This window comes from Equus przewalskii, chromosome 10 (assembly GCF_037783145.1).
Source record: "Equus przewalskii isolate Varuska chromosome 10, EquPr2, whole genome shotgun sequence".
NCBI lineage: Eukaryota > Metazoa > Chordata > Mammalia > Perissodactyla > Equidae > Equus > Equus przewalskii.
The window spans coordinates 26,215,207-26,234,958 of NC_091840.1; the positions used below are offsets into that span (position 1 = coordinate 26,215,207).

The window sequence follows — 19,752 nt, forward strand, 5'->3', positions numbered from 1 at the left end:
GGGATGATCTCAGGGCCAATTTCTTCCTTGAGGGGTCGTGGAGAGGGTTGGAATGAAGAGAGGTGGGAGCCTAGTGCTCATCTTGGGGGTGAGGGATAGGCTTATGTCTGAGGCGTGGGAGTCTGCCGTGTGGGGCACTGGCATCCTAGGGCTGGACAAGGTGCAAAGCCTGGGGTGGCTGAGGACAGTTTCTTGGCAAGGAGGCCGCCTAAGCTGTGCCCCTCATCACTCCCGTTACCCCCAAGTGTCAAGGGAAACCTGTATTTTCACTGCCAGAGGGGCTGTGCACTGACTCCTGGGCCTCCGTCTTTCTCTTCTCTCTTTTTGGTATCTGTGAGGCTTCCCTTGGCTCCACAAGGTTCCTCTCTGCACCTCCGAGCCTGCGGGACCTAAGGACACCTCCCCCCAACGCACTGAAGCCAGTTAGACTCTTCTTGGTCTTCTTCTCAGCCCTCTCCTCTCTTAGCCTCTTTAAGAGGCCAAGTTTCCTAGAGAGGAGATCCAGACCCAGGTAGGAAGTGGTGTGTGTGTGTGTGTGTGTGTGTGTGTGTGTGTGTGTTGGGGGTGGGGGAGGGAGGGAGTGCAGCCAAAGGAAAAAAAGGAAGAGGGGCTCAGAAGTGCATGTTTTAGTCTTGGAGAGACCAGGGATACTCGTGGACAGTCAGTTCATTGTCAGAAAGGCCCCCTCCTCCTAGGTTATAGAGAAGCGTGTTGGGTTTTCCAGCGTGTATTTCTTCAAGTGTGAGGGAGTGCGTTTCCCCTCCCGGGAAGGAGATCCTGAGCATTCCCTCTCCGGCTGTTGTGTCACATCTGGAAGTTTGTGTAGGAGTTTCTCCAAGCTCAGAGCCCAGCACAGCTTTTTCTCATTTGGAAATCACAGGCTGGCATTTGGGATGCCGAGAGGGGGAGTGGGAGGGGGGGCCAGAGGGGGAGAGGGGAGCCTGCCAGGAGTGGGGGGAGGAGAAGGGGGAGGCCCGAACGGCAGGAGCCCTAATGGCTTCCAGAAGTGAGTGTGAGTGTGTGACTGCGTCACTGTGTGTGTCTGAGTGTGTGTGTCTGGAGGGGAGGGGGCACCGGGAATTTCTGGAGCTTTCCTTGCCACTGTCCCAGTGCCCCAAGTTTGCCTGTTTCTCTTACCTAGGGAGAATTCTCCATTTTGGTCCTCAGAGGAAATGGGGGGGTTTGTTCTTCCTGTGTCCTCACCAATTCCCTCTTCTCATTTTAAGCCCAAGGCTCTGCAGAGGGGGTCTGGGGAGAAGGTCAGGGGCTGAGGAATTGAATAGGACTTGGTGGGGCCAGAGCACCCCCTGGCACCCTTTCTGTCCCAGGCTCACCTTCCTTCTGGGTCACACACCCACTCTGCTCCACCGAACTGTTGGGGGACTCCCCATCGCCCACAGTGCCAGTTGGAGCCATTCCTGGGATTATCCCCACCACAGAGCCCCACCTCACCCCGCGCCTGCTCCCGCCCCAGCCCTCACCCCGCCCTGCCTTCCTCAGCCAGGATGGCGACAGACACAACTGCTCACACACGCAGACATGCGCGCGCGCGCGCACACACACACACACACACACACACACAGAGTCACAGACATTTGAATCAGATTTCTGGCCTATTTCCTCTCCCAAAGATTCCAATGGGCTGGCTCTCTTGTGTCTCTGTGTCTCACGTCTCTGTCTCTGGGTGGGGCCGGCTGCCTTTCTTCGGGCTTCAGTTTTTGGTTCAGCTGGAAGCCTCTCTCCCCACACACCCACACACTGGAGCGGGCGGCAGGGAGCCCACTGGGAAACGGGCTGTAGGAGTGGGGGCTTGGCTGGGGGAATCCCCCTTTCAGCCTTCCTAGCAGGAGCCTCGCTGCTGAGCCCTATATCCCTCCCCACCCCGGGAATGCTGAATCCCATATCCCATAGGCACCAGCCTCTCTTGGCGGGGGAGGGGGGAGACAAGGACCCCACCTTCCTAACGCATACTAGGAGGCTAGGATTCCTGGGTCCAGGCCGGTTTCCTCCTCAGCACTCCTCAGTACCAGATTTCCAGGCTTCCAGAGGGGAATGGGGCAGCCGGAGGGCCTGCTTCCCTTCTCAGTCACGCCCTGCCCCAAGCCCCCATGCCCCTGGAGGCACCCCAGCCCTCCTCCCTCCTCTCCACACCTCCCTGTCCCTTGCTGCCAGGCGAGGCAAGGGCTCTAGATAAGCCCCACAGAGAGGACTCAGTTGTGCAGATAACATGCTCTAGTTCTCTCTCCTAGAGGGAGAAGAGGCGGAGGGATGGCAGTGGGGCTCCTTGCCCTGCCATTTCCTTTTTGTCTGCTTTTGATGGTGGGTTGTGGGGAGAAGAAAGATCCTCCCCTCTCCTACCCACCTCCCCCTTTGGGATCCACTCCAGCCCGGACAGTCACCATAGCAACAGTAGACATATGACTGCACAGGTCTCTCATAGTCACTATGGCAACCAGTGTCCCCCGTTCCTTTGGTTGCCATGGGGATTTGTCACATGGTTTCCCTTCAACCTGATAACCTGTGGGTCTCCCTACTTCCCCTTCCCTGCATGAGGACAAGACAGCAGCCTGGGTAAGGGGAGTTCATGTGTGAGGGGTCCCTTTAATTACCATGGCAACAAATCCCCACCACCTGGTGACATATCCTCCCGTTGTTATGGCAACAGAGGAACATCACACAGTGACATACGGCCATGTTCCCAAGGAAACGAGCCCTCCTCTGAGAAGGGTGAAGGACCCCCTCACCCTGCTAATTATTCCTTGATTCAGATTGTCCAAGTTTTCCTGTGCCTTGGTGTATTCCCTGTCTTTTTATGTTTTTTTTTCTATTTTATTTTTTATTGAGGTTATGATAGTTTACAACCCTGTGAAATTTCAGTTGTACATTATTATTTGTCAGTCTTATTGTAGGCACACCACTTCACTCTTTGTGCCCACCCCCTCCTTTCCCCTGGTAACCACTAATCTGTTCTCTTTGTCCACGTTTTTGTATTTTCCACATATGAGTGGAGTCATACAGAGATTGTCTTTCTCTATCTGGCTTATTTCCCTTATAACATAATACTGTCAAGGTCCATCCATGTTGTTGTGAATGGGACGATTTTATGCTTTGTTATGGCTGAGTAGTATTCCATTGTGTATATATACCATATCTTCCTTATCCAGTCACCGGTCGATGGGCACTTGTATTGCTTCCACGTCTTGGCTATTGTGAATAATGCTGCAATGAACATAGAGGTGCATGGGTCTCTTTGAATTGCTGATTTCAGGTTCTTTGGATAGATACCCAGTAGTGGGATGTCTGGGTCATATGATATTTCTATTTTTAATTTTTTGAGACATCTCCATACTGTTTTCCATAGTGGCTGCACCAGTTTTCATTCCCACCAGCAGTATATGACCTGTCCTTTTATGTTTACCTGTAGAGAAAGGAGAGTGGTAGAGAGCGGGCAGAATGTACGTGGGAGTAAGGTGAATTGCAAAGGGGGCCCTCGAGAAGGGACTTCAGTGGTGAAGAGCTGGAGGTGGGGTTATTTGGAGGCAGACTCTGGCTATGAGAGGCCCCAGTGTCAGCATGTCGAAGGTGGGGACAGAAGGAGAGACAGAAGGAGGGACAGCTCGTCTCCGGTGTCGCTTCTGCCCCTCCCACCGCCCCCCCCCCCCCCCCCGTTGTTATCATCAGTTCATTGCTACTGAGGCAAACAAGGCAGGAAAACATGAATGGGGAGATACATCTGGCTTCTAGGAAGGGAGATTGACTGATTGATTCACTCATTCACTCATTCATTGTATTGTATTGATCATCTGCTACATGCCAGGCACTACTCTAAGCTTTGTAGGGGATATAAAGATGTAAGAGAGTGCCCCTGTCTCAGCAAGGGAGAGGAGACAAATGCACAGAGCCATGGTAGGAGCACAGCTATTAGAGGGGTCCAAACAGGCATCCCAGGAGCCCCACTTCCCAGAGCTACCCACTCCCCCGTGTAGAGATATCTGCACATATGGGTCCCTTCCCTGCAGAGGAGAGGAGGGGGTGAGCTTGGGGAAAGCAGGCCAGTTCTTGAGGGTAATTGTGTCCTTTCCTTTCCAGATGATTGCCCCAAGGGAGCTCTCTCCCTGTCCCCCTTTTTTCAGGGTGACCCCTGGCTGACCCCTATTCTGGGGAGAGATCCATTGGGCTCCAGCTCCACCAGGAAAACAGCTCCATGGAAACAGAGCCTTCTTTTTATTTCCCCTTCCATCTACTTACCCCAAAAACCTGGAACTATGTTATTGTATTTTTTTACTCTTATTCTTGTGAGGAGGTGGAGATTAGGGAAATTGCAGTACCTTGGGGTATTGGAGTACCTGTCAGCGGGAAGGGATGTGAGTCTGAGGGAGAAGGACCTGAGTGACAGAGGAGGGGGTCCGAGGGCTGTGAGGGGATCGAGGAGTTGTGGGCTCCTGGGGAGGGGCATGGTCTGAGGTTCCAGACAGAGATGGAGTATGGCTGGGACCAGCCAGGAGGAAAGTCCTTGGGTTCCTGGCCAAAGCCCTCTCACTGCAGAAGTGGGGTTATGGCAGCAAGAGTCCGTCTGCTCAGGCCCTCTCCACTCCACTGAGTCTGGCTTGGTGGGCCGGGCCGTGGGCTGCCATGACTCCCTCCCCACCTCCATCCCCGAGGCCTACTCTTTTCTCCAGTCTCACACTCTCTGCTTGTTTCTAGTCTCTGCTCTTCTCCACTCCTCCCATTTTCCTTGAGAAAAATAGGGTGCTTGCACTTATCTGTGAGTCTGGTGCGCAGAACCTTCTAAGGTGTGCAGGTCATTTTGTATATTCTCCTGCACATGGGCTGGAAGTGAGCCCCTTAATAAAATCCGCTATGTGGAAAGACTCAGGGTTTAGAAGGATGCCTCTCTCCCCCTTGCTGCAGAACAGAGTCCGTTTTAGTTGGTCTGGGCTAGGGTTTTGCTAGAAGCCGTGAGAAGATGCGATGGCGGCATAGTCTGTTTATACAGGATACTGTCCATTCTGCACGGGCTGGGGGCTGATGCCTAGCACGGGGCCTGGTGTGTAGTGGGTCCTCATTATTTAAATGTGCGAATGAGTCTAGAGGCCATCCGAGGGCTTTGAGAGGCCAGGGGGCTGGTGGTGGGAGAGGCAGCCTCTGGCTCTGGTGCTGTGGTGAAGGGGCACTACAGCTGCGGGCCCCCTTGTCTGCCTCTGCCTGTCTGTCTGGTGCCAGCATGGGTGTGACAGCCCCTTCGCGGCATGCCTGAGCGCTGTGGAAGCAGCTATCCCAGATCAGGAGCTTGGAAACCTCCATCTCATCCTGGCTTGTCCTGTGACCTTCAGCACATGTCTTTGACTCTCTGGGCCTCAGTTTCCTCAGGTTCTGGGGAAGAAAATGATCTACCCCGGATACTTCACGGGGCTGTTGTGAGCATCAAGTGTGGCATGGTGCGAACGTGCTTGGTAAACTGTAAGGCAGGCATAATCCGACTTGAGGTTTGTGTCACACATCCACATACATTATCTCATTTGCTTCTCACATCTTCCCTGTGAGGTAGGGAGAATAGGATTCAGCTTCAGCAGCAAATTCTCAGTGTCTGGCATTTCCACAAGCACGATCGATTTTATCCCCCAAATGGCTTGTGCAAATAGTCAGGGTATTTGTGGCTTTTCCTGATTTACAGATGAGGAAGCAGAGTCCAGAGAGGTGAGAGGACCAAAATGGGACTGGACCTGGGGACTGGTCTGATGTGTAGGCCAGGGCCTTCCCATCACGACTGGTTGCGTCTCTGATGGGGTTGGGAGGTCAAGAAGCAGGAGGTGCTAGGGTGGGCTGGGAGGGCACGGGCTCGGCTCCGGGGCTGGCCAGCTGTTTCCTTAACCTCCTGGATACCTGGTTCGAGCGCATCAGCATGTTGGTCATCCTTCTCAACTGTGTGACCCTGGGCATGTTCCGGCCGTGCGAGGACATCGCCTGTGACTCCCAGCGCTGCCGGATCCTGCAGGTGAGTGTATGTGGTGGGGGAGGGGGCTGCTCCTGATCTTAATAATCCTGACACCTTCTCTGCAAGAGGCCCTGACCCCACTGGTGGGGATGGGGGTGGGGGTGTTCCCCCACCTGCTTCTCAGTTTCAGCAGACTCTCGTCCCCACATCAGGCCTTTGATGACTTCATCTTTGCCTTCTTCGCCGTGGAGATGGTGGTGAAGATGGTGGCCTTAGGCATCTTTGGGAAAAAGTGTTACCTGGGAGACACTTGGAACCGGCTTGACTTTTTCATCGTCATTGCAGGGTGAGGGCCTGGGCTGGGGGTGGGAGAGCAGTGGATCAGATCAGTCCTTTCCCCAGGGCCAGGGTTCTCGGCCCCAACCCCCAGCTCAGCCCACTTACAGTACCACTTTCTCCCTGGCTGTCCGCTAAGGCTCCGAGGCTGCCCTGTCTGTAGCGCTGAGTCTGGACTTCTCTGGATTCCACGGCCCCTCCATCCACACCCTCCTCCGTTTGTTCTCTGATGAGGAGTCTGTCCTTGGCTTGGGGGTGGCCTTGCCCACAGGCAGAGAGCCGGCTTTTCGGGGTTCCTTGGTGGAGGAGGGGGAGGAGTCAGAGGTGGTACTGCCCCACCACAGCAGGATTCCTCATTGACCTCTTTTGACCCCCCCCCCCACCGACGGCGGCCTCAGACTCAAAGGGCCTCCCTTTGGGCCCCTCCCTGCAGGATGCTGGAGTATTCGCTGGACCTGCAGAACGTCAGCTTCTCAGCTGTCAGGACAGTCCGTGTGCTGCGACCGCTCAGGGCCATTAACCGGGTGCCCAGTGAGTGACCCCTTGGCCCTCAGCCCCTGGGTGGAGAGCCCCAAGAAGAAATATGGAAATCTCAGACCCTACCCCTACCTTGTGACCACTTACAGGCCACATCAGGGCCTGGCACTCTGAGGCAGACCCCATCAAAGAAGGGCTGAGTGGGCTCAAGTTGGGGGTCATGGGCCAAATGGAGCCCCCACACCTGGCTGTGGCACTGTGAAAGTTGCCTGGAAAGACCCTTCCCCCTCATTTTGCCTGATTTGGGGTCAGAGTGTCAGAAATGTCTCAGATGACCCCTTCCCTCCAGTGAAATAGGGCTGAGTGGGAATGGGGTGGAGAGGCTGGCGGGCCCGGAGGAGTGGGTGCAAAGTGTGATGGCCTTTTCTAGCCAGAACAGCCTCCTACACAGTCTGATTCTCCCTGGTGAGACCACACTGGCCACCCGAGCATGACTTCTCCCAAGACAAGGCCACTCTGTGCCTCACCCTCCTGCCCATGTCCCCTTCCTCCTTCCCACCCACCCCCTTCCAACCCGTTGCAGCAACTGACTGCCGGGACCATTATCTAAATTAAACCGCATTGGTTTCCTGAGCCAGCGCAGCTTTGGCAGCTCTAGCTCCCCCGACATCCTGCCCCCCCACCCTTACTCAGGCCCCCTTTGCAACTCCCCAACCTACACAAGCTGCAGATGGTCCCTGCTGCAGTCCCAGGAGTGGGGGGGGGGCATGTTTCTGGGGCTCTGCGCCTGATGAAGCAGCAGCCCCCTTTGTTGTGTGTGTGTGTGTGTGTGTGTGTGTCTGTGTGTGTGTGTGTGTATGTGCATGTGTGTGTCTGTGTGTGTGTGTCTCTGGGTGAGATACAGCTGCCTCTGGGTGGGCGAGCTGCTCGGTGCATCCTTCAGGCGTTGGGGTGTTTTGGTGTTAACAGGAGCTCTAGACGAGGGGTATGCCTGTGCCTCCTCTCCCGCCCCAGGTGACGGCTGGCAGATTTATAGGCTTCTGTCTAACCACCGGTGTAATTCCCTTAATGCAAACCCTGAGGAATTGATCTCAGTTGGAGCACAGAGGAGCTGAAGGGGGATGGGGCTGCAGGAGGGGGAGAGGGACTGAGTGAGAAGACTGGGCTGGGAGGGGCAGAGGCCGGGCAGCGGCAGTCACCAAGAGGGTTAATTAGCTGCTGCTTAGAAGCTTTTTCCCTGGAGGGGGTAGGGGGGCCGTGAGCGGCACTTTGGGGGTAGAAACTAGCCATTGGAGGTCTGTGTGCTTGACAAGGGCTTGGTTGCCTGGGGGCTGGTTCAAACGCTGGTTGGGTCTTAGACCTGGAGTAGGGAGGGAGGGCAGTATCTGTAAGAGGGCTTGTCGGGGCGGGGTTGTGGTGGCTCAACCTATGGAGGGGGTTGTTAATTGATGGCCACTGGAGATGTCAGCCTGAGTCTCCTCAGGCCCTGATGTGGGGATCTGGACCAAGCAGAGAAAAGACTCGGGGCAGGGGGCTCAGAACCATAGTAAAGTGCAGGGCATCTAGGCCTCTGCTGAGGGGCTGGCTCCCAAAGTGAGACTCCTGCCTGCTAACGTCCCTCCTGGGTTCTCTGCCTCAGTTTCCCCAACGACTGTGATGGTGATAATTTAAAAAGGTCAGGTGACTGTGTCTGGTGAGAGAAGGAAGTTGGAGGGGAGTGCGTGTGTGTGTGTGTGTGTGTGTGTGTGTGTGTGTTGCAGAGTGGGATTCGGAAGCAGAAAGTCCTGGCACCTACATTTAGCAGCTCTGTGATACTGGACAAGTCACGTCAGTTCTCTGAAACTCGATCTTCGTCTGTAAATTGGGGGAGAAATCTGCACCCATGATGATGTTGGGAGAGTTAGGAGGGATGCAGTGCAGGAGAGTGGAAGCCGCAGTTACTCTGACTCATCCTTGGTGGTCCTGAGCACTGATTAACATGGGCGGGCCGAGAGGGCTCATGGGTAGGGGTTAGGGGCTGCAAGGGCTGCCCACAGAGTTAGGGGTGTCTGTCGGTCTCCCCTCCAGCTTGAGCCAGGCCGTCTCAGCCTCAGAGGCCCTGTGGGCCCCCTCTGGGAGTGCTGCCAGGCCCATGGCAGCCAGCCCAGCCCGGCCAGCCTGGCGCCCCCAGCGTGGCTTCTGACCCCACAGGCATGCGCATCCTTGTCACGCTGCTGCTGGACACGCTGCCCATGCTGGGCAACGTCCTGCTGCTCTGCTTCTTCGTCTTCTTCATCTTCGGCATCGTCGGCGTCCAGCTGTGGGCAGGGCTGCTTCGTAACCGATGCTTCCTGCCCGAGAATTTCACCCTGTGAGTGGTGCCCGGGGTGGGGTGTGACCTGGGAGTGGTTGTGGGGCTGGGACCTCCCTCAGTCCCCATTGGTATTGACATATCTGTTCTCACACTGGTGACCTGTCTGGTTGTCAAATTTGGCTACATATTGGAGTTATTGGGGAGTTTAAAAATGTACTGAGGCCTTGGTCCCACCCCCACAGATTCTGATTTCATTGGTGTGGGGTTTAGCCTGGGCACGGGGATTTTGAAAAGCCCCTCAGTGAGCCTAATGTGCAGGCACGTTGTAAAGCCACTGCTCTGGGATGTAAGCTTCTAACATCCTGACTCTGCAGCTTCACGTTCAGTCCTCATGTTCCCGGCACCCCCCATGCACACCCACATGTTTCTGCCCCTGCCCGGTGCTTGTCCCCAACTCTGCCCCCTGCCCTGTCATCCTGCATGCCTCAGTGCACTGACCCAGCTCTCCGTTCCCGGGCCCTCGCCCAGGAGAACCCTGCTCCCACCTCATCCCTGTCCCCTCCGCAGCCCGCTGAGCGTGGACCTGGAGCGCTATTACCAGACGGAGAACGAGGACGAGAACCCCTTCATCTGCTCCCAGCCGCGCGAGAATGGCATGCGCTCCTGCCGAAGCGTGCCCACGCTGCGCGGGGAGGGCGGCGGCGGCCCGCCCTGCGGCCTGGACTACGAGGCCTACAACAGCTCCAGCAACACCACCTGTGTCAACTGGAACCAGTACTACACCAACTGCTCCGCAGGGGAGCACAACCCCTTCAAGGGTGCCATCAACTTCGACAACATCGGCTATGCCTGGATCGCCATCTTCCAGGTGGGGCAGCCTGGGCGCTGGGAGATTCTCCAGAACGCAGGCGCCAGGACACAGTCCAGGCTTGGAGCGGTCATTCTCGGGGTTGGGAGGGGGTTCTGGGCTTCTGGAGGAGGCTGCAGGAGGCTCTAGGAGGCCCAGAGTCAGCCTGCCCCTCTGCAACCCCCCCAGGTCATCACGCTGGAGGGCTGGGTCGACATCATGTACTTCGTGATGGATGCTCATTCCTTCTACAACTTCATCTACTTCATCCTTCTCATCATCGTGAGTGACTCCTCAGGCCCCCGTGGGGATGGGGGATCCTGGGGAAACAGGTCGGGCAATCAGAGAGGGGAAGGCTTACCTGGTCTCAGGACAAGTCCCGGAGAGATGCAGGCAGAGAGGGCACCTGTTGTGACGAGTCAGGAGGGAATCCAAGGTCAAGGTCTGACTGTCACTTACCGCCGCTTACAACCCCATCCAGCCCCAACCCTGGGCATCCATTTCTTCATCAGTAAAATGGATGATTCTCAACCCAAGGTGATGCTGCCTCTCCCAGAGGGCATTTGGAAAGGGCAAAGGGTGGTCCTGTTTTTCACCAGGACTGTTGGCATTTTGTTGGGGGGCAGAGGGGAGATGATAAACATCCTGAAATGACAGTCCTGCCAACAAAGAATTGTAGAATTGTTTCACCCCAAATTCCTGTCATTCGGTGTTGAGAAACTGCCTGATCTTTTGTTCCTTCCAGCTCAGAAGTTCCAAGACTTTACGAGGGCAGAAGGCAGAGGCAAAAGTAGCAATATTTAATCGTTTTAATCACTACCATTCGTAGTTAATAATGTAATTGTTACTACTTATAGCTGGTATTTATCGAGCACTTACTATGCACAGTCCCTGCTCTAAGCACTTTCTATGTGCAGGTGCATTTAATCTCCACCACGATCCTCTTACCGTCTCCACTTGCAGATGAGGAAACTGACGTTTCCTCATTTGTCTGACCCCGTCGTGGGCTTTGCATGCTGTGGATTAATCTTGCTGGGAGGGGCGTTGCTGCTAAGGTGTGCTGTAATATCTGCTGTCTGCTTAATCGTCATAGTCCCCTGTGAGGTGCAGGGACTGTGGCCCCATCGCCTCAACGAGAGCTCTGAGCTTGGTCACTGGGCTGCGTAAGTGACTGGAGCTGAGAACTCAACCCCAGGCTAGCGATTCCAAGTGCAGCCTTTTTCCCCGTGTCATCAAGAGGCCAGTGGCAGAGCCAGACAGGGGGACCAGCTATCGAGGGAGAGAGATTAAGATCTAGGCAGGACCTAGGACAAGCTCCCGAGAGAGGTGGAGACAGACTCAGGCAGCTCTTAGTGAGTGACAGTCAGAGGGTAGGCCTTGAGAAAGAGCAAGTCCTCGAGGCCACCCTCTCCTGCCCTTGAAAGCTTCCCTGGTGTGGAAGAGTGCCCGGGCTGGAGGCCTGTCCCCATCCCCCCACCGTCACCTCAGGTGGCAGGGCCAGTGGCTTGGGGAAGCAGAAACGTGGTCTTTTCACTCTGCTTCTCTCCGTGGGCTTGGGGGCAGGGGAAGGAAGCAGACAGGGAGGTAAGGGGCCTGGTTTCCACCCGCCCACACACCCCCTGAAAAATCTTTCCAAACAGCTCTCTGAAATCACACTAGTGAAGCTAATTATCATAATTACTAGGACACAATCTAGAAAAAAAAAATCTGCTTTGTCACTATAAATATTCATTTCCTTCATTCTAGATTGTTGGTCCAGCAGTGGCCATCCCAGAGTCCTGGGGAAATTGAGGCATGGGTTCAGGGTTCAGCCCATCTGGGGGAGGGGAGGGAACAGGGAAAAGGGATACAGGTAAGGCAATGGTCATGAGGATACTGAAGCCCCAAGGTTAAGGGTCTCACTCAAGGTCACGCAGCTAGAATTGGGACGAGCAGCAGGAGTCTTGTGAACAATGTTTTTACCAAGATTTCAAAGATTGAATCCTATGTGAAAACCACACGTCCCCAATATTGCATTCATTTCCACAGCGTTCTCTATTCCTAATGGGAATTGGGGCGGAGTGCTCAGATTCTCCGAGGATGAGTGTGTTTAGCGGCAGAGAGTTGCAGGACAGCATCGTGATCAATAGCAATGCCTTGGAATTCCACAGAGCTTGGCTCAAGTCTTAGCTTTGCTGTGCATTATCTGAATGATCTTGGGCAAATTCCTTGACCTCGCTGAGCCTCCATTTTTTTCACCTGTAAGATGGAGATAACAAAAGTGTCACCTTTTGAGACGATGCTGAGAATAAAATGAGATCAGGCTTAGGCAATCATGGAGCCCGGCACCTGGCACGTGGGAAGTGCTTGGTACGCTGTGGCTGGCATTGTGATTCCCTTTTCTTCAGGACATCTCCTCTTCCTGTCCCCACCCCAACAGGTGGGCTCCTTCTTCATGATCAACCTGTGCCTGGTGGTGATCGCCACGCAGTTCTCAGAGACCAAGCAGCGGGAAAGCCAGCTGATGCGGGAGCAGCGCGTGCGGTTCCTGTCCAACGCCAGCACCCTGGCCAGCTTCTCTGAGCCGGGCAGCTGCTATGAGGAGCTGCTCAAGTACCTGGTGTACATCCTCCGTAAAGCAGCCCGCAGGCTGGCCCAAGTCTCCCGGGCAGCGGGCGTGCGGGCTGGGCTGCTGAGCAGCCCGGCACCCCGAGGGGGCCCAGAGCCCCAGCCCAGCGGCAGCTGCTCTCGCTCCCACCGCCGCCCATCCGTCCACCACTTGGTGCACCACCACCACCACCATCACCACCACTATCACCTGGGAAATGGGACGCTTCGGGCCCCCCGGGCCAGCCCGGAGATCCAGGACAGGGATGCCAACGGGTCCCGTCGGCTCATGCTGCCACCACCCTCGACACCCGCCCTCTCTGGGGGCCCTCCAGGGGGCACAGAATCTGTGCACAGCTTCTACCATGCCGACTGCCACTTGGAGCCAGTCCGCTGCCAGGCGCCCCCTCCCAGGTCACCATCTGAGGCATCAGGCAGGACTGTGGGCAGTGGGAAGGTATACCCCACTGTGCACACCAGTCCTCCACCAGAGATGCTGAAGGACAAGGCACTAGTGGAGGTGGCCCCCACCTCTGGACCCCCTACCCTCACCAGCCTCAACATCCCACCTGGGCCCTACAGCTCCATGCACAAGCTGCTAGAGACACATAGTACAGGTGAGAACGCTGGGTGAGGGCGTGTTGGTGCCCCTCGCCCAGGAGCTGGGTGGTATCCCACCGAAGACTGGTGGTCTGGAGTCAGAAGGACGAGGCTCAGATTCCCATTCTTCCCGTTGCAGCCTTGGGACCTTCAACCAGTCACATCACTTCCATGAGCCCTAATTTTCTCATCTGTTAAGATGGGAATCATAATCCCTACATTGTAATAATAACAATAACTCTCGTGTAACGAGCTGTGCTGCGTGTTCTGCTCCAGCTGTTTGCAATAATGCCTAACAGTTGTGGACCTATTGCTGCATGCCTGTCATGTGCTTTGCAGGCAGAATCCCATTGGATCCTCTCAACACTTTAGGTGATAAGCTTTCTTATTGTCCCCATTTCACTCATGAGAAAAAGGAGGCTCAGAGAGGTTGCGTGACTTGCCCAAGGTTGTGCTGTTTGTGAAGGGTGGACTCAGGACCATTTGACTTTGAGGCCCATGCTCTATACTGCCAGGCTCAGAGGGGAAATGGTGGGTGACTGTGGCCAGCTCTGTGTCCCATGCTAAGGGGTCTCTGTAAACAGGAGTTTCATCCCCTCCCCAGAGGGAAGCAGCAAGTCCTCAAGTGGCTGTGAGTGGGACCCAGCATCTTAGGGGAAGTGAGCTGCTCACCGCCTGTGGGCGGCCCCCAGTCTGACGGGGCGGCAGGCCCTCCTCCACAGGCAGACTCACTGTAGCCGCAGCCCAGGGCCTGTGTTTCAGGAAGGATGCGGCACGTGGGAGAAGTGGTATATTTGTGGGATGTTATGTGGGAATGTGGGCTGGGACAGGAAGGTGCCATCGCAGAACGCAGTGTGAAGGTTCTTGTGCCAGCTCTTCCACTACTCTGCCACGGGACACAAGCCAGTGGCACACGCGCACGTTTCAGCCCCCTCCTGTGTGAGAGGCAGGGCTGGGACCGTCATTGCTGTGAGTGGGTGCTTACTGACGCCCTCCTGTGTGCAGTCAGAAGGGGAAACGTTGCCCTGAGCCTGGTGCCTTCGAGTCCATGCTTCCCCTGGGTGGTCTCTGAGGTTCCTTTCAGCTCTCATCTTCTATGATCAAAGCTGGATTTAAATGGATGTTGATGTTTTGGGATAGGTCACTATGCAGTCTGGTATGTGTGTATGTGTGCATGAAGGTGTCTAGTGTGTATGTGTGCATGTGTACGTGCACGTCTGGTGTTCACGTGCCTATGTGTGCACACGTGTCTGGTATATGTAGGTGCATGTGTATGCACCCAGGACTGGTGCTCTTGTCTGGTGTGTATGAGTGCCCATGTGTGCATGTGCCTGGCACACATGCATTGTGTGATACGCATGTGTCTGGCGGTGCATGTATGTGTGTGTGTAACTGTGTATCTAGTGCACATGTACGTGTCTGGTGTATGTACACGACCACACGTGTGGGTGTGTATCTTAAGAATGCCTTGGAAAATGCTATTCAGAGGAGTGTTGATTCAGGGCTGGCTTCCCTGGGAAGGTGAGAGAGTCTAGGCTCCTTGCTGAAGGCTCCTAGGGCATAGGAGCTGCCCAGGACCTCAGAGGACATCAAGGCCACCTGTCTGAACCGTAGGACACCAGCGGTGACTGTCAGTGGGATGCTATGGGCATTTGGAGGCAGTCTAGTGCTCAGGACTGCCCACGGTGCAGGGCCTTCAGCTCTCCTGGCCCCTAAGTGCCTAGCACCCCCTCATTGTAGCAACTCCCAACTCCCCCACTCGTTTTATGCACACTCAGAGGGAAGGGCCACCCCAAGTAAGAAACCCGGGAACCTCTAACCTCTCCCCTTCTGTCCCAGGCACCTGCCAACGCTCTTGCAAGATCTCCAGCCCTTGCTTGAAGGCAGACAGTGGAGCCTGTGGCCCCGACAGCTGCCCCTACTGTGCCCGGGCTGGGGCAGGGGAGGTGGAGCTCGCTGGCCACGAGATGCCTGATTCAGACAGCGAGGCGGTTTATGAGTTCACACAGGAAGCCCAGCATGGCGACCTCCGGGACCCCCACAGCCGGCGGCGACGGAACCTGGGGCTGGACGTGGAGCCCAACTCTGTGCTGGCCTTCTGGAGGCTGATCTGTGACACCTTCCGGAAGATTGTGGACAGCAAGTACTTTGGCCGGGGGATCATGATTGCTATCCTGGTCAACACACTCAGCATGGGCATCGAATACCACGAGCAGGTAGGGTGTGGGCACGGGCACCGTCCTGGGGGCTGGGGACCCTCCTTTCCTTGCCTCCCTCCTCCTGTGTTCAATTTCCTCTTCATGCTGCCAGCCTGCAGGGCAGGGAGGAGGACACGAGGAGATGCAGCAGTGCATGGGGACTCTGGAGAGTAACAACCAGTGAATGTCACTCAGTCTTTGAGTATGGAGATTGCCCAGGGCAGGGACAGGGTCTGAGCTGGGCATATGCTATCTGGGAAGGCTTCTCAGAGGAGAAGGTCTTTGAAGGATTTGAATGAGTGCCGAACATCAGATGTGGGTAAGGCCTCTTTGGAGGGACAAATCACTAGAAGAGATTGGGGTCTTTGGAGGAGATATGGTGGGGAGAGAAGGTGTCGGGGGATCCCCCAGCGCAGTGCCAGGCCCTTCAGCATTCATTCACCTGATTCAGTATTAGGGGTGGGATTGCCTAGAGGCAGAAGGAGGCCGGGTCGGTAGGAGGGAGGAGCGGAGGGTTGGTGGCTGTGCCTGCGTGGAAGCAAGGCCTATCGGGGTCGGGCGGGAGGCCATCTGCTCCTGGCCTCCATTCTGGGAGCCTTGCTGTGAGCGAGGCGGCGCTGGGTGGATGAGAGGGCCCAGCATGGCGAGGGGACTTGAAACCATTGTGTTTGAGGAATCGTTCTAAGAAGCAGGATGTTTAGTCAGGAGAAGAGGAGGCTCAGCAGGGACTGGCAAGCTGTCTCCAAATATTTGAAGGGCTGTCGTGTGGAAGAAGGAGCGGCTCGTTCTGTGGGGCCAATGGCTGCAAGCTGTGGGATCTGGGCTGATGGGCAGGAGGCATTCTCCCTCTCAGAGCTGTGTGAGGACAGAAGGGGTGGCCTCGGGGACCCCACTGACTTCCCACCCCCTACACGGACTAGGGGTGGGAGCATAGGGTTCTTTCCAGAAGGCAGCCCTTCCTCCCAGTTTGGCCTTCCAGGTCACCCCCTTGGCTGATTCCTGGAAAAAGGGAGGCGGCAGGCAGGTGCTGCAGTCCACAGGCCCTTCTGTGCTCTTCTCGTCTATGTTCTCGCCTCCCTGGGGCTCGGGGAGGGGACTGGGCCGCCAGAACCTGACTTTTCCTGCTATGGAACCGTGGCTACGGACCTCCCCAACCCCCTAATCAGGGGTAGAGGCGGGTCGGGGTTGGAGTGTGAAGGGGGCGCCTGCACGGGTGTGTGTCGGGGGAGTGACCACAGGGCGGGGCCTGGGCTCTGCCGAATGGTGCCCAGGGGAAGGGGAGAGGGGGTCTGGGTCGAGGCTGGGGATCATAGATCCACCGGGGCTGGAGGCGATGGGAAATGATCTGAAGCTCCGGCCCCCGACTGCGCTGACTCTCTCTCTGCCGTGTTGTGAGCACTCAGCTCTTACTCCGACTGCCCCGTCTGGCCAGGCACACCCCAGCCCCAGCCCCTCCCCCATCACCATCGTACCAAGTTGTGGCCTGTTCCTCTTGCCTGAACAGCCAGCTATGCCCTGTTCCCTCCCTCTGGAGGTGAGGTGCAGGGGGGCAGGACACGGGTGACAATGCCAGCAGGTGCAGAGTGTGGCACTGTGGTGGGCGTGTTGTGTCTAGGCGCATGGGGCGTGGGTGTGTGTACACAAGCCCGCTCAGCCAGCCTCCCGGGGAGAGGCACTCTGCTCCGCTGGGCTGGCAGGGGCAGCATTTTCTGCTGCAGGGACCCGTCATGAAAGCCCCTAACCTCCCATTACCCCAGCTCCTGAGCCTGACGTCAACCTCCTCTCCCTCACCTCAGATCTGGCCCTGGTCAGATGCCCCTCCCCCAGGGTGCACCTCCTCAGCGCCTCCCCCTGGGGGACGGCGTGCCCAGCAATCTCTGCCCAGCTGATGCTGCTGGTGGAGGCTTAACTGCACTGGGAAGAAGCTGAGTCACAGAAACTGAGGGCAGATGAAGCCGCAGCAAGAGGGCTTTCAGGTAGATGTCAAGAAGAACAGCCCCTTGGGGAGGAAGTAAAAGCGATCAGTCAAGGATGCCTGCAGCATCTCCTTGCCCAAATTCCTAAGGAAAGTCAGGGATGGGCCCCCCAAGCCCTCAGCAGCAGGGAGTCCCTACTCAGTGGTAGCACCATGTCTGCTCCATGGAGGCGTTTGTCCCAATACCTGGTTGCCGAGGGCCCCATAGGGGTGAGTGGGAGTCCCCAGCAGGCCGGACGGATAACTGACTGCTGCCCGGCAGGCTCAGAGTCTGGGGGTGGTGAGACGTCCCAGAAGCAGCCATGGCCCTGTGCTTGCAGGCACTGCGGCGTGAACGTCCCGCCATCTGGGCCCTGGAGCCTGAGCAGGCTGGGTGGGGGGGGGCGGGGAGGAGAGTGAGGAGATGCTGGGCCGAGAGACAGAGACAGAGAGAGAGAGATGGAAACACAGCAGAGGAGACAGAGACAGAGAAAGAGGGAGACAGAGACAGGGAGATGGGGGCACAGAGGGCAAGATGGAGACCCGGAGGGAGGGAGGCAGATATAAAGACACAGAGACAAGTGGGACAGAGATATAGAGGGGGAGATGGAGTCTCACGGGGAGGAGACAGAGACAGGTGGAGGCACAGAGACGTAGGGATGACAGAGACAGAGAGATACAGACTGGGAGCTGAAGAGAGAGACGGAACCCCAGATGTAGATGAGGACAGAGACAGGCTTAGAGGGAGCCTCGCAGACTGAGGAGAGAGGTGGGGCCAGCTGAGGAAGAGAGCTGAGAGAGACAGCAAGGGAGAGTGTCAGCAGATGCTGAGAGGGGCAATGGCCAAAGGCTCCTGGTCCCCCTGCAATGCCCTTAATGAGGCGATTGTGTCCATCCATCCTGGTATTGATCAGATTGGGGGCTCTGGGGAGGGTGTTGCTGGTGCTTCCGTGGGGGAGGAGCCCTGTTGCTGCCGCCCTCTCCAGCCTATCCTCTCCCACTGTCACCTACCTTACCCATCATTCAGTTTCCCTGCTGGGGATGGCAGTGCCACTCCTGACCTCCTCTACCAACGTCTTGACTCGAGACGTTGAAGAAGCCCCCATTTTATCATCCCCGTTCTACCCAAAGCAGGTCCCAGGCTGTCCGCACTCTCTTGCTTCCCCACCCCTTAACCCACCACTGCTAGATAATTGGCAGGACTGGTTTGCCCAGAGGGCCTGGTGAGGAGGACACAGAACACTGAGGAGGGAGCAAGAATATGACTTAAGGGGAGGAAGTGGGACCTGATGATCTGATGGAGGGAGACCATGTGTGTGCCCATCCACTAGGGGGCAGTACATGGAACGAAGAACTTGTGAATTACCCATCCATCCATCCATCCATCGATCCATCCATCCATCCATTGCACACCATTTCCTGTGCATGGGAGGTGGCCTAGGCAGTGGCATGCTGATAAAGGTTTAATAACTAGACCTTTAAAAAGAAAAAAGAAAAAAATGTTCTGATTTGTGGTGTCTGTAGTGTTTGCCAATTTCCGTGGTGTAAATGCTCCCTCCGTGGCCAATTTCAAGCCACCAACATGATGTCACTGAATGTGGAGATGGGAAGAGATGTGCACAAGGGGTCTCCAGCACACCACTGAGTCTGAGGCACTGCATCCATCCTCTCAAAGAAGTCACTGACCAGTCAACTGTCCCATTTACTTGTAGTACATGCTCAGAGAAGATACACGGAGGAGTAGCCTGTGACCCAGCCTGGGGAAATAATTCAGGGAGGGCTTGACCTGGCCTGGGAGCTGAGTTTGAAGGAAGAGTGGGATGTACCCAGTGAAGGGTGGAGGGTAAGGCACAGCCTAGGGGAGGGCCAGAGACACCAGACATCAGAAGGAGAGGTTTATAAGGAATTCAGAATGAGTAGGGCACTGGGTGGGGGCTGGGATGGGCAAGTGACACGAGTTGAATTTGGAAAAAAACTCAGGGCCAGGTCCTGAGAAGCATAGGAAGGAGTTTGGATTTTGTCCTGAAGATAATAGGTCCCTAACAAACGTTTTAAGCAGGTCAATGATATGAGTAGGTTTGCATTCTATCAAAAGTCTTCCAGAAGCTATGTGGGGAGCAGGAGGGAGGGAGGGGAGACAGGAGGCAGGGAGGCCAATGAGAGGGCTACTACAGTGGTCCAGGCAGTTCATACATCTCTGTCCCTGGAGATGGAGAGGTGAGGGCTGGGAAGACCTGGCAGGTGTCTGAATCTGCAGGACTCATCACCAACTGGATATCTGGGGGTAGGAGGCTGCAAGGGTGACACCTATGTTTCTGTCTGGGGTGGGAGCACTGGGGCTTGAGCAGATTTGGGCTGGAGGACTTTGCACACAAGGTGCCTATGGGACATCCCGGCACATAGCCAGTAGGCTGTGGAGCTCAGAAGATAGGTTGTTTCCTGGACCCTGCCTCCACCTGGGTCTGCACTGACGCAAGGCCCCTCCAGGAGGAGGGGAGGGTGTAGGGATGGGGTCTTGGGGACACA

At 56.1% G+C, this 19,752-nt stretch overlaps 1 protein-coding gene across 15 annotated transcripts in view; it reads left to right on the plus strand.

Annotated features, from left to right (window-relative positions):
• CACNA1G (calcium voltage-gated channel subunit alpha1 G) overlaps positions 1 to 19,752 on the plus strand; it is a 63,144-nt gene that overhangs the window by 2,341 nt on the left and 41,051 nt on the right. For 14 of the 15 annotated variants that reach the window (XM_070560708.1, XM_070560695.1, XM_070560699.1 and 11 more), the window contains exons 2-9: positions 5,884 to 5,995; positions 6,148 to 6,281; positions 6,705 to 6,802; positions 8,939 to 9,098; positions 9,609 to 9,909; positions 10,078 to 10,170; positions 12,308 to 13,091; positions 14,914 to 15,290. In XM_070560708.1, the coding sequence (XP_070416809.1) occupies positions 5,884 to 5,995; positions 6,148 to 6,281; positions 6,705 to 6,802; positions 8,939 to 9,098; positions 9,609 to 9,909; positions 10,078 to 10,170; positions 12,308 to 13,091; positions 14,914 to 15,290 (2,059 nt within the window). Of the gene's footprint in view, positions 1 to 5,883; positions 5,996 to 6,146; positions 6,282 to 6,669; positions 6,803 to 8,938; positions 9,099 to 9,608; positions 9,910 to 10,077; positions 10,171 to 12,307; positions 13,092 to 14,913; positions 15,291 to 19,752 lie in introns of those variants that run through there. The other variant, XM_070560710.1, reaches the window with a different exon arrangement.